Consider the following 26291-nt stretch of genomic DNA (forward strand, 5'->3'; position numbering starts at 1 on the left):
ACTTACAAAAATTTTAAAAGTTAAGTTTTAGGACTGCCCACATTAGGCCCCTTGAAAGACTTAGCGGAATCAGATATTAAAAAAAAAATCTCTGTAAAGGTAACGTAAAGTATTTAAGCCTTAAACTCTGTGGGGATTAACCAAGTATGTTAAGTGGCGCTAATCTAATTATCTAAGGGACTTTTACTCGGTGTTCTTGAATATTAATTAAAAGCCATATAAATTCTATGCACAAAGGTTTCCTGGTGTAAAAATAAACGACCGAATGGAAGGTTCGCTCTCCTTTCCCAAAACTGATGCTTGCCTTGTTCCTTTTTTCTTTCAAGATATTTTTAATGTCCTTAAAATGTAACTCACCAAATTAAAATCAATATTGAGCCTATTATTGGCACTACCCTGATGAAAACCATGGGGCAGGTTCCAGAGGGAGATGGATTTTGTTTATCCTTCCCAACTATCTCATCTTCTGCTACAAATCAACAGTGACCACACAGTACACTGGGAACACTCCAAGGTCCTGGAAGAAATGCAAAATTGCAAGAGCCACTCCTTCTGGATTCTTACTCTGATTTCTCCTAAATCCAGGTGTCAAATATATTATCGATCTCCATCCTACAAAAGACAGGGATAATATTACATAGTAAGTATTCAATAAATGTCTGATTAATTGTAAGCAAACCCTCTAGTAATTGAGGTACTAATTATGTATAACTGCAAAACAATGCCGTTTCACATCAGCGTTCTTAGCTTCCTAGTCATATGGTTTTAAGTCACTTAACCCACTGCAAGAATTACTCTCTTGGAAGAGTAGTCGTAGTCCTCCACCTCACCAGGTAGCAGATTTTACAGTAGCATTATAACTAAATGACTGATATTTTAAAAAGCTCAAATACTTTAAAGTAATTCCCAAAGGTACCTGACTCCCGAAGAGCAGAAATTACAACTGAATACACAAAATACTGCTCTTGAGCCATATAGCTGAAATCATATAAATTTAAGAGAATGTATCCTTGGAAAAAAGTTAACAAACAAAACAAAATAAATAATAATCATATTTATATAGTTTCAGGTTTTATTTTCATAATTATTTTCCTATAGAAGCAATAATCTGCATTTCTATAACAATACATGTAATACTCTACTCATTAAAGAGCTGGAAAAAATAGGAATAGCACAGATTCCATACGCAAATACCATACTCTGCATATGTACAAATAAATTCAATATATTAAATATATTTTGTAGACTAACTTCACTTACAATATAAAAGAACATTGAATATTAGATTCTGGGCATATTCATGCAGACTTCACTTTGGTAAAAGTGATGACACTACAATTCTGGAAAACAATTTTTCTTGCTGTAAACACCAAGTTTTCCACTTCTGTCTATACATTCAGGATAAAAGGCTTACTTACATAAGTGGAAAAATAAAACGTACAAATGCGAAACAAATGTCCTTTACCACAAAGAATAATCCTAACATCAAAGAAATATCCCTACATCCTGCATATTTGATCTCAAATGCAGACAGGGTGTGAGGGAGGTTGTACTTGTACACACCCTTTTATGTTGTTTAAAGCTCCGCTGCATTACAGTTACAGAATACACTGTACTCTTTTGCTTTAAGTTTTCAATATGTAAGAAGAATAAAATTAAAAATTTTCCCCCCAGGCTGTAATTGGTAATATGGTCTATAAACAGTCAAAATATCTTTACAGTGCTGCCAAATCTGTATTAATTAGCTCAAGTGAACATTAATATGACTCAGGAAGTTTCTGATGGGATCTAAAGGGTACAAACAGCAATGATGGGATTTTTGAAACATTAATGTCTTTACATGCAAACTCCTAAATATATAGTTTTATTGAGACTGTTCATAGTTAATCTCAATACAATTAATGAGAATGAGCTGCTACCTGCAGAACTACACAAGTAACTTAAGGAATCAGAACACTAAATTTCCTGGTGTTTTGTATCAGACCTACAATAAAGACTGTACACTAACATCCACCCCTCCAAGCACACTTGCCAGAGGATGATACTCTAAGTTCTCCCACAGAACTGTGAATGAATCACTTCTGATACTCTACCTTAGTGTTTCCAGCAAATCTAGCAAAACTAAGCATGGTATATACCCAAATAAGGTCTGACCCCAAACAGGAAACTACTTGGGGTAGCATGAGCCTGCGGAATGCACACTGCTGGTGTTTGTAGCCTCTTTCCAGTTACCGGATTATGAAATGGGTCTGAACCACACAGGAGAAAAAAGAATGTTTCAAAACTAACATTTTAGGAAATAACTACAAAGGATTAATATACTGGCAGTACAGTGTTTTAAATATATGTCTTTCAAAAACAATTCTTCCCTTTCGGTTAAGTTTTTCATAGTGTACAGCATTTCCCGTGTCAAGTTATGGTGTAGTTGCAAACTCAAAATAAATCAGAAAATATTCTAGAGGTAAAAAAATTGTGTATAGACTAGATTGAGAGAAACATCACCTTTCTTTGAATGCGTAAAAAAGGTCTTCATTAGCTTCCATTTGCTCAAGAACCAAGTAGGTTTGGAGATAGCCACTGTATGTAATTTTTAGATGGAAGAAATACCCATACTTCAGAGAAGACCGAAGACATTTACAGAATCACTTTAATATGCTACCTTCAAAATTTTGCAAACCTACATATAAAAGCTTAAGTCCATCTTTTATGAGGCTAAATAATATTTTGAGGCTTAAAATAGCTTCCTGTCCCAATCTCATCTCTGAAAAGATTTAATAAATGTATCTAATATCATGAAGGATAAATTTCCTTTCCAAAACAGAAATTTTTAAAGTAATTTTTTACCAGTAAACCTTTTAGCAGCAATTATTAAATTAAATGCAAAACAAAATGCTCTAACGATACGTTACAAGAGCCCAAGAGAGAAGACTATCTGTCTTGCAAATTTTAACATCAACTGTATTAAAAGGTGACAGTACATTTTCTGTTAATTCCTACTGGTGTCTTAGGAAAGCTCTTATCATGGAAAGGAACAAAATGCTTCACAGTTGGTAGATACAACGAGTGATTTGGGGGAAAAGGTAACTGAAAATTACTCTTTATTAGTATTTACAATCATGACTACAACCAAGTGTGGATGCCCTTAAATAAGTCCCAAGTCCATGAAATTGCATGTCAGGATTCTCTCTTTTTTCCTTTTCTTTCCTGCAAGCAAAATACTAGCACAGTCCTCCTGAGTACTCATCTTCCTCTTCATCAGCAGCTGCAGTGGCGACACCATCAGGCTTGGCCTGCGGTGTTGCAGGTGATTTCTTCTTGATTCCCCCTCCTGGAACCACCAAACTCAGGCCCAGCTTAGCATACTGTCAACGACAGAACATGTTCTCAGAAGGTGGGTAACGAGAATCCTGACATGTTTTAGTTAGCTATAAAAAGACAGAGCCTAGCTTACTACCCTCATGAACACCAGTACCATCCTTCAGATGGGAAAACAAAACACAACAATGCCCTCTTAGAACTCATGACTATGATATGACAGGTACACAACTAGTAAAAATATCAATTAGGTCTTAAATTGACCTGATACTGTGATAAGACTCTAAAGTCCTAAGACCAAATAAACAGGTCTTCACAAATCTACTGAAAAAGAAATGAGAAAAAAATAGAAACTTAAACACAAGGTTCCCTTTATATGTAAGGCATCATGGGAGGCCGTTTCTCATACGCCGACTAATGTATGCTTCATAGCAGTCAAGCAAGATGGGTAGCAGAGCTCTATTTTTAAACATTAGTCAACTGAGGCTTAGAGACAGTTAATAGCCTGCATCACACAGCTAGCTGTCACAGAAGTATGATCCCCACAGGTCTACTGAATTATGAAGGCCACTACCCAATGGGCCCCTTTCAGTGAGCCTAAAACAACTTAATAAAATGAGCAACCTACAGAGGACAACAGATGGAAGGGGAAACTGAGAAATGAGGCTGATTTAAAAATATGCATGTGGTCCACAGAGTTAGATGGCTGTAAACCCACATGACATCCAATTATCTAAATGAATGGTGAAATTCAATGCAAGTCGTCAATTTCTTTAATAGTAGTTTGAGAAGAAAAAGAGGTATAAAACCTCACAAATCCATGGGAGAAAAACAATCTCACTAGAAGCTCTTCCTTTCAAGAAGACAGAGGAAAGCTATCCAAATAGACCCACTTACGTCATTGTCCATGTACTTGAAAAGTGGCGAGTTGCAGACCTCTGACACTTGATCTTGGTCTTGCTGGTCGTAACCTTCGAGCAGCTGTTCGAGTGCAGCACAGTCTTCACTGCCATTGAACCCTGGTATGCTACAGTAAGCACAAAGCACACTGCTTCACTTTTTCCTTAAAATAACACTTCTCAGCCAGGGATGATTCTGCCCTTGGCAGACATCTGACAACGTCTGCAGACATTCTGGTTGTTACAAGTGAGAAAGTACTAGTGGTAGCCAGCGGGCAGGGACTGGGGATGCTGCTAAAAACCCTGCAGGGCACAGGACAGCCCACACCACAGAGAGTTAGTTATCCAGCCCAGCCTGAATGTCGACAGTGTGGAGACTGAGAATGCTCACTTCAGTCACCCCTCACAAGAGCCTTCTGCAACATACAATCTGAGAACTTTTATTTTTTCCCTTTTTTTTTTTGTTGTCTTTTTCTTAGAAGGCAAATAAAGCAAAATGACTAAAGTCATTCACTCCCATGAAGGTTCCCAAGAGAAAAACACAGGAAAGAAAACAACTTGTAAAAATCCTACTGTAAAAGCTAAAATCATAGTTGAGTATTCCTTCACTAATGAAGAGTTATTAAAAAAAACCAGTTTCATGGCCAGGAACATTTGCCTAAGCAGCAATCTTAGCTGAAGAAGCAGCAATGTCAACACTGCAAGTGGACACGGCCCAGACGATGCCTCACCTGTAGCTCTCCCTGACACATCTCTCTGCAGCCACGTAGTCGTTTCTGTGCAGATGAACCAAGACTTGAGCAATTGTTTTCTAAAACAAAAAAGGTGATCATGGTCAAATTTATATCTATTTAATAAAGTCAATTGCCTAGCAATATTAAAAACACCTGGAATTTAACTTTCAGAGTCTTGGTTTGTATAATACATAGATAGTAACTTCCACAGGACACCTAAGGGAAAATATCCTAAAACAGTACCGCTCAAACTCTCATGTCCTGGGATTTGGGTGACGTGAAGAGTTTGGAGAGGAGAACAACCTAAGGAGAACCCTGGGTTCAGCCACTTCTAACAAGTTCTCAAGTGCTGCTGCTACTGCTGGTCTGAGGACCACACTTTGAACAGAAGCCTTAGAACACAACCACCACGTTTAAGGGAATTTTTTTCAAATATCCATATAGATTTAATCTCGAAAAGGGAATAAAAAACGGAGGCGGGAACACATAACTCTATGATACTTTTGAATTAAGAAGATACTAGGAAAAAGATTTATGAATGAAAATGTCCAAAAACATAAATGATAGTATTTATAAATCAACACAAAAGCAGTAATAAAATCTAAGACATGACTCATAAAAACTTATCAGCTAAATAGCTCTGCATAAAGTATTTTTCAATCTTTTGAATTTCTATTCTTCAGATAACTTTTACTGATCTATCTGCAAGTTCACTAAGTCTTTCCTTTGTCACCTACATTATGAGACTAAGCTCAACCAGTATTTTATTTTGGACAATGTGCACTTCAGTCCTAAAATTCCCATTTAGTTCATTTTTATAGTTTCTATAAAAATAAATTTTTTTTCTATAAGAAAACAATAGGTCTCCTTTTCTCTTCATTTCAATTGGTTTACCTTTACCTCATGGAGCACTTATGACAGCTACTCCAAAGTCTTCATGTGACAATTTCAACAACTGGGTCACTTCCGAGTTGGCAACAGTTGTCTTTTCTCCTGAAAACTGGTCAGTTTCCTGGTTCTTGAATGTTGAGTAACTTTAAACTGTACTGTGCATGTTCTGCTGCACAGCCTCTGCTGTGATCGCAAGAGGGTATGGATGCTTTCAACAGGCAATCAGCCCAGTTAGGTTTACCTTGCATATTGCGTCTTGCTTTTGGTGGGCAGTGGTTCTAATCTTAGTTCAAATCCTTTGCTGTGCAGCTTTGGGTCCGTCCCTTCAGGGGGCTGTGTGAGACTCGGATAGTGGTTTAAATCTTATTTCAGTTTTCAAAACTCTGCACTCCTGCTCTGGGCCTGTCCCACACTGCACAGCTGGGATGTAAATCCAAGGCTTGTATGGGCCATGCACATACTCAGGGGATTCCTTTTCCCAGCTCTCTCCTTTCTGGGATTTTCTCCTCGCTCTCTCAGCTCATCTTGCCAGGTCCTCTGGCCAAAGGGACTGGGGTTCTTTTGGAGCTTTCTCAGTCTTAGCCACCATCACAGCTGTAGCTCTGTGACTAGGGTTCGATCATGGAGCAAAGTCAAGGGAAGAAAAAGAGAGGAAAACAATGGGACCTCTTTTCCCAGTTCCTCTGGTTAGAAAAATGGGGTTTAGAGTTTTCACTGTACTATGGCCTCTGCTACCCAGCTCCACGGCTGGGGGCTTCTCTCAGGGTAATGCCTCAAGAGGAAATAGAAAACAACGTGGGAAACTCACTCCCATATTGGTTGTTTAACCAAGGGCTTGTTTCCCCACTCTATCCACCCGCTTTTATTTACTTTGCCGAGTTTAGGGTAGCTGTTCTTTGAATTTTATCTAGTAAATCAGCTGTAATCAGCAAGAGAGACAGGCTATAGTGGCCTTACTCATCTTGATCAGAAAGAGACTCATAAATATTATTTTACAACAACAAAGAACTATCCATAGAATCCTTAGTTTTTATTTATACCAATACGAAAAATAAAAATTACATAATGTAAAGCCACAAATGAACACTTTCAAAGAATACCTTATAACAAGTTGGATAATTCTCAATTTCCTTATAAATATTTTTTTCTTTCTGAATAGAGAGGGCCGCCTCATCAAACCTAAAAACAAAACAAAGAAATGTAAAACAAGGCAAATCCAAATGATCAACAGAGAGGTCACCTTTGTAATGGTATTTGTAATATTTGATATTTCAGATTTTAGAGAAACAAAGAGGACAGGTGTTGTAGCAACTGCTCCATGAGCCATGTTTCCATGAGCTCTGCTCACCTGGCTTGTCTTTTAAATGCCTGACTCCGCTTTTAGGCATCAAGGTGACAAAAGAACTTAAGGATGGGTGAGGTGAGTTCAAATGGAGAATTTTAAGTTTGGTAAAGATTGTCCATTATATCTACGAAACAAACTGCTTTGTGAAATGTATTAGAATGACAAGGCTCAATTTCATCACCCCAGATTTCTTTCCTTTCAGCTAAAAGAACATTCACATGTCCCAAGAGCACCCCCCACCCCTGTCTTGTGCTCACCATCACATACCCTTGGCAGCGTGAAGGCAAAGCAAGTTCGAGGGCTAAAGAAAATCCTCCCTGCACCTCCCATCTGCAACATTCTTCTTCGTCTCTCCATCTACTCTTAACATTCTGCTTTTCTTCCATTCTACCCAATGGCAGATGAAGAGGAAGCAGCGGAAAGGGATCACCAAAATTTTTCCCCCAAACCCTGCAGGCCCTTATCCTTTTCTCACTCCTCCAGCCCTAAATTCATCAAATCCTAATCGGATCCTCCTCTCCCTGAAAAGCTGTAGTATCCTCTGAATTCCAGGACTCCTTTAGTAGCACCTAACTAAGGACTGGATGAATTATGCAGTCTTCACCCATTTCTCTCATCCAAATGAACAATCTGAGATTATAGAAGCAGCTACCAGTGGCCTGGCATTGGGAGTTCACACAGCCCAACAGCTGTACTGTTAGGATACAAAGGGACAGATTTGTGATCCAAAATAAAAATGTAAAAATGTTACACTATATGCTCTATTTTTCTGTATGTTAATTACATTTTAAAAAAATAGTTGCATATATATACACACACACAGTGGCTTGGTTTATGGTAATACAAACCAATACTTATGAGTTAAACTAAATTTTTGTGGGCTACACTCTGGCAACTTAGTGCCTCATACAATAACACAGGAGAAATGCACTCTGAATTTCCAAAGATCAACTTGATAAATTTTTGGAACAAAGCTTATAAGCTAGTTACAGTAGCAGAATTCTAAAATTGCCCCCAAGAGTCTCATCCTTCATATACATTCCCCGTATAATCTCCCTTTGAGTGCAGGAAGGACCTCTGAATATGATGAGACATCACTCCTGTGTTTAGGATACTTGAGTTGGCTTTGAGTGAATCACCATCTGTATGAGACTGACAACAGGTGAGCCCTTAGAGGGCGTGGGCCCTTGCTGAAGTTAGAGACTGGAAGTCAGAGATGTACTCCTGATGCCTTCACTCAGCAGCAAACTACCATGCTGTGAACGACCTATGGGCACGTGTCCAGGAACTGAAGGTGCACTCTAGAGCTGAGAGTGGGCCCTGGCAGACAGGCAGCAAGAAAATAGGGATCTATGTCACACAGCTACAAGGGAAAAAATTCTGCCAACACCCAGCGAGCCTGGAAAAGGACCCAAACCTCAGGTGAAATCACAGCCCCTCAGACCCCTTGATTTCAGCCCAGCGAGATCCTGAGCAGACAATCCAGCCAGACTGTGTCCAGACTTCTAACCTATAGAAACTGCAAGGTAATCAGTGAGTGTTGTTTTAAACTGCTAAGTTTGTGGTAATTTATTATGCAGAAATAGAAAATTAATGCAAAAATCCATATCACTTGTAATTGTGACCCTGAGCTTATCACAGATCCTGCTTTATAAAATAAATTACATCAGAATATTCTGTGACTGTAATGTCCAGATTTTATCATTCGAGTAGGAATCTCAGTATTTTAAGTTTTTCATATATTTAACTATAAAGACTACATTCTTCACACATGAATTATTTATTTCCTTGGCATAAAAATAGCATTCCCTTGTGCTAATATCTACCTAACAAAAGAGTCAAGAGAAATATTCTGCATTTATATGGATTTGTAGTCAAAAAAATTGATCAACTTTCCTAAAAGTCCATGAAATTGGCATGCAAAGCCATCTGTTTTCAAAATGTATCCAGGAAATTATCCATTACTTATTATAATCAATCACAGATGACTTCAACTTTCCCATCAGGTAGTTCTTAATATTTCCAACAAAATAAAATGTATCTGGTTTTGCTAAAGATAGAATACATTGTTTTCATCTTCTTGTAATTAAAAAAAAAGAGACCCAAATAAAATTAAAAATGTAAACTTCACAGAAATTATGTACATGTGGCAGGAAACTGTCACAGAAAACCATTCATTGGGTATCATTCAACAGACACCTTCCTCACCACGATTCAAACTCTTGCTCTGGCCCCAACTATTATATTTCCTGAACTCCAGAATATATTTTTTAAAATATCTACAAAAATTTTTAGCCTATGTGTCATATTCCCAACTAAACTTATAATCATCAGTGATAAGCTTGTTTCTATACTCCTCACCTCAGTTGTTAACGGCATCATGGACAGGACAATTACTCAAGACAGAAACCCAGTGACTCTCTTAACCGTACACACTCCCAAACACATACACACTCAACCCTCCCTGTGTTAGGATCTAGTGACTGTCTCAGAAGACAGGTGCACTTTTCTTTGCTAAATGAGTGGGATTTGGTTCACTGAGGAAAAACTGTGTACTGGTCTGCTCCCTGCCCCGGAACTTCTTAGGAAGGTCAAGGGATGTAAGCCCTAAGCCATGAGCAACTTGTTGGAAAGGCCTTTCTAAGAGGCAATGAGGGCACTGGTCTTGGACCGACTCTGAGGCCACCCCAGATGCTACTCAAATGAAATTCTGAATCACTACTGAATTAAGGCTCTCCAGAACTGAAGGAAAAGCAAGAGACTAATATATTAAATACATTAACTTTGTTATGCTAAATATAAAGTATTGTTACATTAGGACTAAATCTTACAGTCTCAGGTTAATGTAAAAACATAAGCGCATTAACTAAACATAACAAGCGTAACTGTAAATTTTATGCCACACATGCTATTAGTAGATGTTACTTGTGTAAAGTATAAAATTGTCACCTGTGTTGTTAGGAAATTAATGCAATCAGATTATAATCTAAGTATGTACAGAAGATATTCAAATAACACTTAAATTTTCTCAAGTATTTTTCCATTAGTATAAACTCCCCATGCTTTTTCTTACCCTGCACTACTTAAGTTCCTGATATAAGAACCACAGCAGTAGACTTTTAATTCTTTCACATGACAGTCACCCAGGAACACTTTTTAAAATATCATATTCCTTCACATTCCCGAATAAATTTAAATCAATTTTTACATTGTTATATAATTCAAAAATATATTTCCATAAATTTTTTCTTCAAACACTGCAGAAAATATTTTAAAAATGCATTTTTACTAAAAAGAAAAAAATAATAAAACAAAATCATGAAGTAAATAAAAGGCCCAATTGGTTGCCCTAGATTTATGAATTTCCACTGTCCACCTTTCAAGCATATCCACACAACATTCTCACTTCTGCTGCTCATTCAGTTCACATCTCACCCCTCCACTGCAGCTGTGAAGAAAACTCAGTACTTGTTTTAGAACAATGGTTTTCGTTACACCTGTCAAAACCAATAAGCAATGTTTTCAGAATGATGGTGGCTACCAGCCCTAAGGGAACTCCCTGAGGAACACGCATAGGTAGCTGGAGCCGAGATTCATCCTGGCCCCTCTGTCCTCCTTTGCTACTCCCCCTAAAACACAGTTTTAGATAATCTATGTTTGGGAAACAAAGGGCAAAAGATGGCATGAAAAGGAGAAATACTTTAGGGAAGCTGAAGCAGAGCGGACCCCACACAGCACTGTCCTCACCTTCTGCAACTTCATGTCTTCCACCTTCCATGGGGTCCTACAGGAAGGGGCCTAGTGCTCTATCAAGGCACTGGGAGCCTTAGGGGAGGACCATGAGGAGGTGGAATGGATGGGAAAGGGAGGTAAAGATATGCCAGGACTTGACTACTGTCTGCCCTGTAATGAGAACAGTCAAGGACATTATTCTGTTTCTACCATGTGGGGCCCCTGCTCACAAGAGTCAGAATCCGGGCGATACCTTACAGTTCAGCTATTCTGCAACAGCCTGGGAGCCACCACCAGGAACAGCTTAGTCTCTATAACAAACACTTTCAGGAATTAAAATGAACCATTTATAAGTTGGGAATTGTACATCTAAAATGAGAATGTTTAATAGTTACTTCTAGATTAATATATTCTCGTGTTCCTCTAAACCTATTTGAATTATATTTTAGAATCCACAGTCTTCATGATGAAAAAATTTAACTAAGTCTCAGAAAGGAAGAGATAGATTCATTAGTCATAATGTATCTTGGGTCTTTTCTGTCACTGGAAAGCTATGGAAAAATTTCAATTAAGATACCTACATCCAGACGTATAATCTTCTAAAGGTGTTGACCTTAAATATTATTGAGAATTTGGCAAATAGAATTTTATTAATAACAGAAATTGTTTACGAAGCATAAATTGAGGTAAAGTGAAAAACAAAAGGAAAATCCAGTAGGATTCTAGCTTTCTGGGGTTCAACTATTTGTGCCTTCATTCATATATTTAAAGGATAAAAAATGGATTAAAAAACGATAAAAAAATTTAATGACACTATTTGGCTGTCAAGAACAGTCAATTTCATAGCTGAACATTTAGAGCATCTTTGTCATTTATCCCAATATTCTTATTTTTCCTCAAGAGAGACATACTACAGCTGATCTTAGCCAAAAGGCCAAGAAGGGAAGTGGGAGACGTTACGATCTAACCACATAACAGGTCAAAAAAAACATTCTCTCTCATGCTGCTGAGCCATGTCTCCATGAATACAAACACAGTGCATGACAAACTTTGGTATTACACTTTAGAAAAACAGATCTTTTAACATTTAATTCTATGCATCTACTGTCTAGTAGATGTCAATTTTTCCACTGAGTGACCTGATGTTGTCTATAGCTTGCACCAAAAAGATTAACAGGCTATCCCCCATAGCACTCGCCAGTCAAATGTGGATTCAAGTATACATGGACACACAGGAATACAGTTTTGAAAGACATACCTGCGTCCTCGTACTAGCAGTCTGGAGGCTTTTCCTAGTAATTCAACCGCCTGTCGTAAGCGTTCCTCATTCTGAAGGAATCAAAGAAAAAGAAATATTAGCTGCATTAATGCAGAAATCTCTTTACCTTTCAATATTTATTTTATAAAGAAGTAATCGCACTCCATCAAGGGGGAACATCAAAGCTGCTAGTCCACTTCACTATTCTCTAATAGAAAAAAACAAATACGGTTCAGTTGTGAGCATGGAAAAAGCATGGAAAAAACATTTCTCTGTTTTCCTATATATTATGAATGTAAACATTCTAAGTAATTAATGAAAAAATTAAAATGCAAACTTACTTCAAACACATTAGCTGTTTGTTGATACAACTGTACAGCCTTTTCCGGATCTACATTTTCTATAAGCCTGAATTAGACAAGAAAATTTGACTTATATGAAAACCAGAAAACCTTTTCAAAGGACATTATTAAAGCAAAAAGACAATGACTTCTATGCAGAGATGGGTGCTTCTAACAGCAGTTCCACACACTCACTTTCCGGCTCGCTCCAACGCCATAGCCGCGGTGTCAGGGGTGCCGTTTTCTAGATACATCGTGCTGGCCTTCTCAATGAGCTGAACAGCCTCTGGTAGTTTCTGCATCTCCTTTGGGCAAAGGATACAGCACAGATCAGAAAATGCATCAATTTAAGAAATACAGAGTTAATCTGAAAGGCAATTATTTTATCCCTAATTCATGAAAGTAAATGACTCAAAAACGTTACAAGTATATTTAAAATGAGATGCCTTCACATGGTTACTCTCCCAATCATGCTTCATTTAACCAAACCAAAAATGAACAAAGTAATTTCTACACAGAGTTTATCACCACTTGACAGACCTTCAGGAAAACTATGTAAATAGAAATCAAAAAACTTGCTCTTTACTGTTTTCTAAGCATTTACAATTCTTTAAACATTTACTGAGCACTACTATATACAAGGCCTTTGTCAAAAATCACAAACTGGTAGCCCAAGGGCTATATCTCATTTCCAAGTGCATTCTGTTTGAACCATGCAGTATTTTGTACTTTTCATAGAAATTCTTATTTATGGCTTCCTTTAAAAAGATATCAAAATCTATGGCAACAGTGGGCATGCATTCCCACATGGCAATCAATAATGAGCTGGGGCTGAGCTGCGGCTGTCCCTGTTAGATGAGGCCTGCCACCTCCTGGAATTGGCTGCAATTCTTCCCATTCCCCATTCCCAACTGCCCTACACAGCCAGGGCTGCCTCATTCACCTCAGTTGTCCTCTATGCCCTGCGTTCATCTGAGTTTACAACTTCTTCCACGCCGATATCATCAGCAGAATAAATCCTCTATCTTACTATTAAATTAAGTCTCAGGATCTTACAGTCCAAATATCTAATATCTCTAAATCAAAAATTTTAAATAAACTAAAAAGAACTTTAAAAAATTATTTAAAAGCAAGTTATAAAGTTTTACAAGAATTACTTTTTTAGGGGTGACTTCTGTATTTTAACGTAGGCTCCACACTGACATCTTATGGGTTGTCTTAAAATCTGCCTATTCAATCCCTTGCTAAGTGACAAATTCATCATGATATCCCTAACGAAACTGCTGGTCTCATTCTCACCAACTCCAAAACATACATAACTTTTGATTATTTAGTTATGGAAATTAACAATAAAACAGACTGAAAGATACTGTAGGAAATAAGGTTGCTATCATTCACCCAAGTGGCATATGTTAATATATATCCAAACTTCAGTAAACAAATAAAAACAAACTTTCTTGTTATAAAACCAAAGGTCAATGAAAAAACTCTAAGTTTGTGGTATATGTTGGAGGCTATCTGAGTAAACAGTGGAGGTAAACCTAACAATATCACCCACGTTAGCCATCAGGGACATTGTGGCTTTACAGAATACAGGTGATCCCTGAACGGCATGGGTTTGATCTGTGTGGGTCCAATTATTCACAGATTTTCTTCTGCCTCTGCCACTCCTGACTGGCTCCTCCTCAGCCTACTCAGGGTGAAGATGACGACAAGGCCGATGACCTTCATGATGATCCACTTCCACTTAATTAAAGGTAAATCTATTTTCTCTTCTTCATGGTTTTCTTAACATTTTCTTTTCTCTAGCTTACTTTATTATAAAAATAGCGTATAATCCACATTATATATAACATACAACATACGTATTAATCGACGTTAATGTTACAGGCAAGGTATCCAGTTAACAGTAGGCCACTGGTAGTTAAATTTTTGAGGAGTAAAAAGTTATATGTGGATTTGACTGTACAGGGAGTCAGTATCCCTAAACCTCCCTTTGTTCAAAGGCTAACTGGGTATTTCTTACCCTAATTCACCTATTCATAATTACATACATACTGAGCATCTACAATATAAAAGCATCTGGGGGAATAAAAGAAATAACACTGGGACTATCCTTCGTGAGTTTTACCTAGTAGGTAAGACATATAGAGCTCTAACTACAGTATGCAGTAAGTACTAAGGCCTATGTTTAAAATTAACAACTACATCTCCCTGCTTTTGCATCAAATCAAGTGAGCCTGTGAATAACAGAGGTCCAACCACTGTAATGACACTTCTCCAAAAAAAAACGATGGGCTGCCTCCTTAAAAGTTATACCATTCACCATCAATGCCTATTTGCAATGGCGTGTGTATCTATGGAACAAACAGGATATGAAATCATAACAGTCATAAAATGACAGAACCAAAGGTTGACCCAACAAGTCCCTGGGGCTTCCCCTGTGCCTGTATCTAATGCCACTCCCTAAGCCTTGAAGGAGGATAAATGTGAAGGATTGTATGACAAACTGTGGACATTTTAGCACAGAATTAACTGTGGACCATGTAGCTCAGGATTGTTCAAAGGCATTTAATTTAAATACAAGACCATGCCAGAAGGCATTTTCCTTCATGTGTTTCCCTATCAGCTAAGTTTACTTTTCTTCATACAAAATAGTGCCTTTCTAACTCTCTAAAAATTAAACAGATATTTGGGCAACGTTTCCATTGTTCAAATTGATGCCATAAATAATTGCTCACTGATACCTAAATAATAACTATTGATGAAGACTCAAGTCTTAGTGCAGCTGCTGGAATATAACTGAAATTGTGAGAACTTAGTGTCCTAGAATTGCTATGCTAAGATAATATATCCTAATAATAGCCCCCTGGGAGCTTCCTAGTTCTCAGGGGAAACTAAGACAGGAGAGGGCGAGAGCAGAGCCCTAGCTTCTTAGGCTGTAAGAAAAATGCTAGTTGCCAAGGAATTGCTGCTAATAATCTAACTTGCATCACCTAATATCAATTCAGTTACATGTTTGGCCAGAAAAGCTTTACCTCAATGGGTTTATCAAAAGAAAGCATAATTTATTTAAACATTTTCCTATTACTAAAAATTTAGATAATTGCCATTTTTTCAATAAATATCCTCATGTATAAATCTCTGCTGTCTCTATCTCTTTATGATAGATTCACAGAATTGGAATTTCTAGGTCAAAGGCTAGGAAACTTAAATTAAGCATGTTAACAGCTATTACTAGCATTCTTTAATCTTTCCAATGTTTCTAAATGTTCTACAATGAGCATAGAGTCACTGGAAAAAATAAGTTCATATTATAAAAGTCACAGAAATTAAAAAGCTTTACTAAAGTATAAGTTCTTAAAGCAAAGTTTTATAATAAATAATTCAAAACAGCTTTTACCATATTAGAAAACACAAAAATGGAAAGAAAGATATTTTATTTCAATTGCCACCTGGCATACCTTGAGAGTAAGTGTCATAACTAATATGTTCTGTCTCACTACAACAGGATATTAACTCCCAACATGCTTTTAAGCAGAAATATAAAAAGTGTCATAGGTACATTAGTCAGAATATCCCACTTAAAAAGAATCAGTAAAAGTAGCGAAAACTTAAGTCAGTGGTTCTTTTCGCTGCCAACTATTTATAAAACAAGCAAAAATCTCTCCTTTTTATAACCCATGAATAATAATAAAAAAAGCTTGTAAATTTTTACTATATTAAGATGTCCTTAAGTTCTGAAAAGTAGGGAAATCTTCCATATAGGTTTTTTTTGTTTGTTTTTTTAAGCAATACACATCTGTTCTGGATACAGAGCTCAGAACCTTGCTGCAGTTTCCAGTTTCCTCCAAGTCATTTTCTCTTAAATTTCACTTTTAATACTCCCTAAGACACACAGGACATCCCCTAAGGGTCCAATTAGTGTTAGTCTGGACAGGAAGTCTTAACTTAGCATCTCTTGCCTTACAGTAAGGAAGCTTTTCAACCTCAACATAAATTCTACTTTAACACCTTGTAATTAATTCATTTTACCTACACAACAGCTGTGACACAACACCATCACTGACCTTCAACATCATGCCAGCTTGCTCATAAGCTCTGCAAAGAGAACATAATTTCTCTGATGAGATCTTAATGAAATAAGGCAGATGACAAACCTTCTGGTGAGGAACTACTGGTGAGGGAAGTGACTTCAATTAAAACTGGCTCATGCACAACATATCACTTTAGGCTTGTATAATCATACAACATAATTTTTTTGTCATCTTATTTTCATGGACAATAATGCTTCAGGAACATCAGAAATCTGAGTTAAAGAGATTGTGCAGATGCAAAATTAAGTAAGGCTCAGAAAGGTTAAATTACTTTCCATTTGCCAAACTTAAATGTAAGTTTTAAAACAAATAAATACTCTCCACAAAAGCAGGAGAAAGCTTCCTGCTTCTCTTCCACAGGCACTATTAACTATCAAGAAAGGGGAAAAAAGAGATTCTATCTTATACTTTTTTTATATGCTACTGAACAAAATAGTCCTGAAAGTATTATGCCAAATTTAATTTAAACACTGTATATCTGACAGGAGTGACTTAGTTTTTAAGGTTCAGGTAAGGACTGAAGCAAAAGGAAATGACTATTTTATTTAAATCAATACAAATTCAATTCATTATTTACAAATTTATAATTTGAGAAAAATTCACTGACCTACAGAAAAACAGCAACATTTAAAACACAATCTGCAAATACATGAAATCATAGAGAATATTTACTTACTTGGCAGCATGAAAAAGACTGAATGGATGTAATGAAGTCAAAATTAAGGAAAAAAAGGAAATCGATAATTTCTAAAGATTTACTATTTAAAAGACAGTTTACTAAATCACTGACCAAGTTGGTTTCAAAGGACAAATCCTACAAACAGGTAAAGAAGAAATAATTCAGTGCCTGTTGATATCTCTTAAAACATCATAATTCACAAAAACACTGACAAAACACCATATAGATTTTAAACTATATTAAGCCTTAATCTGAAGAGTTTTACTAAAATCCAAAGCTATTTGACTATAATTTGCAAGTAAGATAAAATAAACATTTTTTAATCACTAAGCTTTAAAACACCTTAGGACAATTTATTGTTTCTAACTATTTGTAAATCTTATTTCAAATACCTAAGGAAGACTGTATTTTGAAAAAACTGATACACCAGTTCATGCATTTTCAATACCTGTGCTACTTCTACATTCTTCAGTGAGTCTACAGATTTCCCTCACTTCATCCCAAGTAAGACCATCATAACAAAAACCAGAAAATGGAAAATGAATTCCCAAATGTAGCTCTGCGAATCAGTGTGGACCTTATCATCAAACGTCACTATAAATGCTCCTTCAGAGTTTAAAACGCAGAATTTTTCTAATCATTTTCTATTTTAAAAACTTTATTTCACAGGTAGCAAATGTACAGCAAGAGAAAATAGTTTTTAAAAATCATCTAATTGTTTAATTTCTTTTTAATGACTGAAAAAGATACGCCCGATTATTTTCATGGGCAACAGCTTCCCTCAGGCAGGCATCTTTTGCTTGCTCAAACTGTTTGGCATTTTTAAAAGCAACAGCTGAAATAAAAAAAGAATAGACTTTCTATTCCCATCATTTAAAACCCTTAAATGAATCACTACTGAAATCTGTGTTTTGATCGAAAGAGTGAAATACTTATTTCAATCAAACACTCACGAAGTTTCATAAAACTATAAAATACTATCTTTTTATGAAGCAATTTCTTTACAACTTTTCTGATTATTAATAATTTAAAATTTTCAAGTTTTTCTTTTTTAATTATTGACCATTGGCAACAAATCAGTGCTACGTCCACTCAAATTTAAGAAGTCTTTCTAACATCGACACTTTCGAACAATCCCAAATAACAGATAGGTACTTCAGTCACAAAAGACAGCATCTTACTTCACCAGTTTTACATTTAATAACAAAAACAGTGTTTTAGTTATAGCTCATTAAATTATTTAGAAACTGAAGACCAACCAATAAACACATTAAATAATTCTATAATAAATCTTCCTTTTGGCACAATTTTTAAATAAATGTCTGACAATGCACATTTTAAAGAAAGCAAAATTTTTATACTGTTTAGCCCTCTATGAATAAGACATCTCACTGTTCGAAGAGCTAAAGCATATTGCTAGCTGCTTTAAATGTATAATCATCAAAGCAAACCAATTAAGAGTAGCTGTAAAATATGATCTTACAAATTTTGGAAAACTTACCAAAGGTTGCTTACAAAGAAGTAAAAAGCATAGTGCTATTGGAAAAGAGTTAAGTGTTATTTGTTAAAAACACTTAAGATTCTCTTTAAAAAAATGTTGAAAACAAAAAAACTGAAATTTTTCTCCTTGCTTTTCCATCTTAGCTTTTTAAAACATTTATTCTACTGATTAAATGTATTTTGCATAAACCCTTAAAGAAAATAAACAAAAGATGTTTTAATGGGAAAATCTGACCTAGAATATGTATTTTTGAATGTAGCTCATGGTCTCAGGCATATAAAACAAATACATCTTAAATTTCCTTCATAGAGGAGACTTGCAAAAAGTTGTACACTCCTGTTACAAAAGCACCCTCATATAAGGTGTCCATAAAATCTACATAAAGTTTGAACTTTTAATAATTTTTAAAATGACATGTAAACAATTTACATAATGCCAGAGACAGAATTCACTCAGATTTAAAGTGCTAAAGACTCATTTGTCATCATTTCTTTTATCTAGAAAATAAACACTACATTATGCTGATTAGTTTCAATTGACCTTATTTCTTTCTTCTTTGGTGATATACTAAAACTAGTCTGTACAAAAACACTTGCCTTAGGTGATCTCTAAGCTAGGCTAACAAATGTGATCAGGGCTATTGTTGAAAATGTGTGTAAGGTCCTTCAAAATTGTGTTATACTTTATTTATACCCAAAATGATGACAAATATTCTGAGAGATATCATTCTGTAATTATTAATAAAAATGCTAAATTTTTAGTAAATTCCTTTCCTGTTACATATTTCAGATTGTTTACATTTTACATTCAGATAAATGTATTAAAATATGTATATAGCTTAACGTTTCATGAACATTTAACGTGTATCTCGAACACATAATGTGCCAAACAAACATGGTTTGCAGACAGGCTTAGGATGAGGCTAAGTTAAAAAAAAAAAATTAAAAGAAAACTCTTTATTCACTAATAGGAAGTATAATAGAGGAATATGCAAAACTTACAGATATAGTAAACAAATGACTGACACTAAAGAATACACAAACAATGCTAAAAACCTGCAGCTGTGTACCACCAACCCTACCCATCTCTGATGTTATGAAAGACAGGTGCCAGGATCTACAACTCAGCCCTCAACACATCCAAAACCAAGTGGAAAAAAACAAGGGCTCCTGCTGTTGTTTTGTTTTGTTTTGTGTTGTTTGTTTGTTTGTTTGTTTGAACTATCAAAGTCCATACAAACCATAAAACTATCATGCTGAGATGAAGTTGTCAGACCACTTTAAGATTATATGCTGGAGCAACAAGACTATAGTCACAAATACCTGCTTTTCCGTATTCCGAAGCAGCACTGTCATAATCTGGCTTCCATTTTAAAAAACCAGTTTTCAGGCTAGAATGAAAGGAAGACACATTTAACAGAGTTACCAACATTTATACGACAGATCCCCGAAGCCATCAGGCACAAACTCCCCGTTTTGCCCACCTATACCCAAACCTATTAATAACAAATACAACCTCACCTCTTCCCCTCCCCCATCGCAGATGTGGTTTCCTCCTAGGGGTTCTCAATGCATGGTCCCCAGACCAGCAGCATCGGCATTACCTAGGAACTTGCCAGAAATGTAAATTGTTCACCCCACTCCAGACCTACAGAACCTCAGGTTTAACAAGCACAGAGATGCATTAAAGCGTGAGAACCTCTGAAGCACACTATTGTTAGCAATTGGATTCACGAGATTTACGCTCTTTACGCTCAGAAGAGAGGCTAAAGACATAAATGGAGGACTCACCAGCATATGCCACACTCAGAACATAGATAAGATCCCCTAGGGAGATTGGAGACAGGAGAGAAAGGCTAAGGAACACAATCATTCCGTGGGACAACAGAGGAAGTAGGCAATACAGGGTGAGAATCAGCCACCAATGAGCAGGAAGGGTAACCAGAAGAGAAGCATACTATGAAAACCAAGAGAAATGCTTTCTAGGATCACTACTGCCTTCTCTGATGCCAAATCAAAGTACAATCAAATTTAAGTCCCCATCAGGCTTGCCTTTTCTGCAATAATGTATTTATTTTCTTATTTTAAAGTAATTTCAGATTTAGTTTAAACTAATTCAGTGACTGTCAAACTTGGGTTTGCATAAGAATTGCTGAATACCATCTTAAATTTACATAAAACACTGTTTGCTTCAAATGAAGCAACTTAACTGACAGACAGGGAATCCCCAAGACCCCTCAGAAGTGCACCCTTCATTCTGACAACTGTGTGAGCTGCTCAGGAGCCCTACTAAGTAACATTTTTTGCCGATTAAATTTAACATGTCTAACATCTAAAATTTGTTTATACACACACACACACACACACACACACTGTTACAAGATTCAAATTTATAAGCAATTTTTCAAGCTTACCAAGAACTGCACTGCTCAGAAAAATAAAATCCTTAAATTGTGGTGTGTACTCTAATCCACAAAATTGAGGAAATATGCAATAAAGCAAAATTCTAACCCTCCAATCCCTATCCCAAAACATTTGTTACATTCTGTATATTAATGTAATTTTTTAAATCCCACCAAAAACAAGATACATTCAAACATGGAAAGACCCAGATATTTAAAATACAGCAAATCATCCCCCATCAACTGAACACCACTAATTAGGAAGAATGAAGTCAGTACAGTTAATTTAGGTTTATGGCTATACCACCTGTTAGTGTTTTTGACTTTTTTCCAAAGAGTCAATAAGGAAACTGACCAATTTCTATAGGAGAAAAAAAAAAAAAAACACAAAACAAAACCAAACAACAAAACTACCATCTATGTTGGGGGATTAATTACAAAACTACTTGGCAATATTGAGCTGTATTAGAAAATTGAGAAAAATCAACTCTTTTCTCCCAAGCTTCTGACCCATTTTTCAACTGGCACCTACTGAGCAACTCTGTCTAGAAGGATTTCAAACTAACACTTCAAGCTTGAACCCAACACCCTTCTGCCCCAGCCCTACCCACCAACCATGTCCATTCATTTACATCCCCTATCTTGGCTGAAGGCCTCTCCCACTCCATCTCCCAAGTTAGAAACCCAGGAGTCAAGCCTTTACCTCTAAATCCAGGCAGGTCATTAAAACATGTCAACCCTATTTGATAAGTGTCACCCAATCTGCCCCTTCACTGTTGAATTCAGGCCATCAACACCTCTCCCATGTGGTCAATACCTACTAACCTGCCTCACAGCACCTTCAAGGGAGGGTCACATTTCCTGCTTTACCTTCCTCTTCCATTCCCCCCAACCCTGAAGATATTAACTTTCCCTTGCTCTTGGATACATCCCTTCCCTTGGATACAAATCCACCATGACCACTGAATACTTCTATTCTACCACTGAACACCACCTTACTTTTACTCATCTGTTCTCATCTGCCCTCCTATGAGGAAGGGACCACTTTTGGTTACTCACAATCCCCAGTGACTGATACAGGTACACAGCAACAACTTCATAAATCTTTGCTTACCGAAAATGCCAAAGCTCTCCCTGCTCCCCATCCCCCCAGTTTATTCTCCACATTACTGCCATATTTATTTCACCAAAAGCAAATCTAATCAGGTCTACTCGTTATTCAGTGACTAAAAAAGCCAGGGTTCATGGCCATGTGGGGACTACCCCTTCAGTTTGGCCCCAACTTTTCTGGGCTCTAGCTCATCCCCCAACACTGCAACTGCACTACTTTCTGTGTGTCCTGAGCATGTTTTTTCAGGTCTGTGAACATACTACATCCTTTGCATAGAATCTCTCTCATAGGATTTTCCCTCTGTCTAAAAATTACTTATTTTTCAGGCCCTGCTTGGAAATCACCTTTATGAAACCTCCCGAAATTTCCTTAGGACGAATAACCCTCTGTGTTTACAATGCAGCTATATATTAATAGCTTTATTTACTCCACACACTATTCTAATTATACTTTTGTGCTTGCTCCCACTAGCAAGTAAGATTGTTTTGGCAATCTCCTGCACCAAGATAGCCCCAGTACCTTACACACTGCCTGGAAAAAATGTGGTGTAACAGAAAAACCTTGCGTTTTTCCACGGTTTTAAACTGGCTTTGACATCTTTCAACTGTGCGGCCCTGGGTTAGTCGTTATGAAGCTCCCCTAAGCTTAATTTCCTCTTATGTAAAATGAAAATCTGTATTTGGAAAGTTGTTGTGAAGATCTCAGATGATGAAATTACCTATGTGACGCACCTACCACAGGGCACAATGCAGATGTTTCCTCACCCGTAATTGCCTAGATAAAAATTTGTTGGAGTAACGAAACTGGGGGAAGGAGAGGGTCAAAAGGATAAATTAAAGAGAATCAGTTCAGTTTCACAAATATTGTTGGTGCCTACTACATGCTGTACCAGAAGGTGGCAGAACAAACACATAAAAAGGAGTAAGGAGGCACACAGCTCCCTCCTACACGAACAGTATGATGGCAACTAAGGGTTCACCGAGGAATTTTCAGAGTAAATCTACAGACCCCCAAAACACAAGGAACTCTTCTAGAGCTGTGGTTCTCCACAGGACGAATTTTTTCCCTCAGGAAACACTGTGGTTGTCATAAACGGGGAGGGAGGTGGGAGGCGCGACTGGCATCTAGTAAGTAGAGACCAGGAATGCCGCTGAAGATCCTACAATGCACAGACAGGACAGCCCCCGCCACCAGGAGCCATCTGGCCCAGAGCCTAGGTCGACAAACCCTTTGTAGAGGAAAATCAACCGAACACTGCGCCGGAACCCTCTTCCCATCGACACCAGATCTGGCAGAAGACTTCCGGTGGGGCGGACGAACTTCGCTTCTCAACGTGCAGCGGCCCGGGCCCTAAGACTCCGCCGCCGGGGACGCGGGGCTCCCGCAGCCTCGCCGGCGTCAGCGTGCCGCGGCCCCCTGCTCCGGGCCCTCCCTCCGACCCCGCCGGGGTGCTGACTAAGACCGGGCCAGGCGGGGCACGGACCCAGCGTCCGCACACAGGCCCACGGGAGACTCTCTCACTCACTATTTCTCTGCTTTGGCGAGGTGCTCCAGCCCCTCGTTTATCTTCTGAGCCGCCATCTCGACAGCCCGGACCCTGACGTGGGGAGAGAGCGAGGGAGCTACCGTGGTCCGCGAAAGAACCCGGCCGAGTAGGCGTGGGAACGCCGAAGAGGAAGCCGGGACGGCGCGGCGACCGAGCGGCTACGGAGGGCCGGAGGGCGCAAACTTGCTGCGGCGAAGCGGTCCCGGAGTCTGCAGGATCACGCCGCTGGGAGACATCGCGCAGGCGCAGAACGTCAAGGCTGGCCAGACCAAGGGCTCTTAGCGCAGGCGTGGTAGGATAGTGAAGGGGGGGGGTGTTCATTCATTCAACCGATATTTATTGAGCACCTGATATGTGCCAGGCACTGTTCCAGGACCTGGAAAATAAGCAGGGAGTACAACAGACAAAACCTCCCTCCTTCATAGAGCCTTGTTTTCTCATGGATGTGAAAACGCTGTGGATCCTCTTTGTATTTAGTTGGCCTTATAATTTATTACATCTGACGTTTCGCTGTACTGCAGCTAGAATAGTATTCATTCATTCATCCATTCTGCCTTTTGAGCGCCAACTCTATATCAGTCAATATGCAAAACAGACTATAAGCCTGATAACTGTCAAATAATCACTTGACTATTTCAAGCTGTGATAAGTGCTCTGAATGCCAAGTTCAGGGAGTTAGAGTCTCGTGCCACGGTCTGGTAGAATAAGAGCCGGTAGTACAATTGGCTCCGTTCGTACTTTATGGTGATTTTAATATCTACATGGATGACTCCTGCAATGCCTATACAGCCTCTCAGTTTCCAGCCTCCAATGATCTTTGCTTACACCCAGCTCAGCCTCCTATTCCCAGCATACGATCTTTGACCTTACTAATAACTGCATACCCTCCATAGTGTCAGTTCAAGCAGCCCACTTTACTCCCTTCTGTCATCCACCTCATACCTCCTAGGGCCAGTAAGGCTTTGCCTTCAACAGATTCCTCACCTTTTCCCTATCCCTCTGCTCTTACTCACACTGCCCTCTTTTCCCAGCATAAATTCCATGTTCCATTATTTTAGCCATTCCTTTGCATATCCTTTCAACATCCTTGGCTCTCCCTCCCTCCTTTCTCCTAGCCTGGAAAAACCCCAACTCTCCGCCTACTCTGGACCTTCTTGGGCAAGTGAATTTGGCTGGAGAAAAACAAAGCAGCATGCAGGTGTGACTCACTTTAATGATCATAAACATCAAGCAGACCTTTAGCACTACTGAGCAACTGTACTATATTCCCCTCGTCAGAACACTCACCCACTCACTCGGTGGCTATTCACACCTTCCTTCTCAAACTCCACCACAATCTGTCTGCCATCCTGCCAACTCTCTCTTCTCATTTAAAAGAACATAACAATTCGAAGAGTTCTTCCATTTGGCCTCACCACCCAATGTACCATATACCTGCATCTATTTGCCAATATTCTGCCTTTTATCCAGTGACAATGAGTGAACTGGCCTTGGATTTTCCTGTCTATCCTCACTTCCTTATTTAGTCTCATGGATGTAAGTGCCACCCGTGAACAAGGTCCCTCATCATTTGCTTGGGCTTCCTTATGTAAAGGCAGCAGCATCTCAAGAGGGTGAAAGTGGAACTTATACGTCAACTTAACATCACTTCTGCCACATTTTATTGATCAAAGCAAGTCAGAAGGCAAGTTCAGATTCAAAAGTTGGGAAAAAGAGAAGTTGCAAAATATTGTGGCCATGACTTCCATTTCACCACAACTCTGGGATGACTAAGTGTAAGAGGACTGATGCCAGTGGAAAGCCTTATATTTTAAAGTGAAATTAGAGCTAATAACCACCCAGTGCCATCACCCTCTAAAGTCATTGAAAGTCCCCACAAGTTTTTCTAGGAGACCTGTACCAGAAGTCTGTAGCCTCCTCCTCATTCTCCCTATTCACTCATTCATTATTGAATTATTACTCACTGAGCACCTGCCCTGCACAAGACATTGGGCCTACATGTCCAGGACACAATTGTTGAGCAAGAGACGTAATGCCTGCCTTCATGGAATTTGTGATCTATGAAGGGACACAATATTTAACCTAATTTTATTTCAGCATCAACAAAGAAAGAATGAAAAATAAAAATCGTGATAGCCCCCTGGCATTTGAGGGTTCTGTGATCTGAAAGACCTTTGGCCAGGGAAGCTGTATTAAGTATGTGCTAATTTGCATCCTCAGTAAAGGGGATAAGAGGAGGGACAGTAAAGGACACAAATGCCCCCACTTTCTCCCTTCCCCCTTCTCTTCATACCATAAGATTGAGATAGGAAGGAAGCAAGGAGAATTTAAACTGAGAAGCCAGCTTGGCTGGGCTGAGAATGGAAAGCTTGGACCCCAGGACGACAGACTGAGATGTTAGGTTTCCAAGCTAGACCTGATAGCATAACTCAGACAATGGT

The 26291-nt window shown here is 38.2% G+C and overlaps 1 protein-coding gene across 2 annotated transcripts; it reads right to left on the reverse strand.

Moving 5' to 3' along the window:
- Positions 1-3081: 3081 nt before the first annotated feature.
- Positions 3082-24126, reverse strand: NAPG (NSF attachment protein gamma). Of its 2 annotated transcripts, none has more exons than XM_045527224.1 (12): positions 23830-24126; positions 20115-20182; positions 18042-18126; positions 17289-17306; positions 16586-16616; positions 12711-12820; positions 12516-12582; positions 12175-12245; positions 6940-7018; positions 4946-5025; positions 4213-4342; positions 3082-3362 (listed from the first exon to the last, which is right to left on the reverse strand). In XM_045527224.1, the coding sequence occupies exons 1-12, from the start codon at positions 23883-23885 to the stop codon at positions 3219-3221; spliced, it is 939 nt and encodes a 312-aa protein (XP_045383180.1). In that variant the 5' UTR covers positions 23886-24126; the 3' UTR covers positions 3082-3218. The 2 variants fall into 2 exon arrangements, with proteins under 2 accessions (XP_045383180.1, XP_045383181.1); XM_045527225.1 differs by lacking the exon at positions 23830-24126 and adding an exon at positions 20313-20826.
- Positions 24127-26291: the final 2165 nt, after the last annotated feature.

Source organism: Lemur catta, chromosome 16, assembly GCF_020740605.2.
Source record: "Lemur catta isolate mLemCat1 chromosome 16, mLemCat1.pri, whole genome shotgun sequence".
Taxonomy (NCBI): Eukaryota; Metazoa; Chordata; class Mammalia; order Primates; family Lemuridae; genus Lemur; species Lemur catta.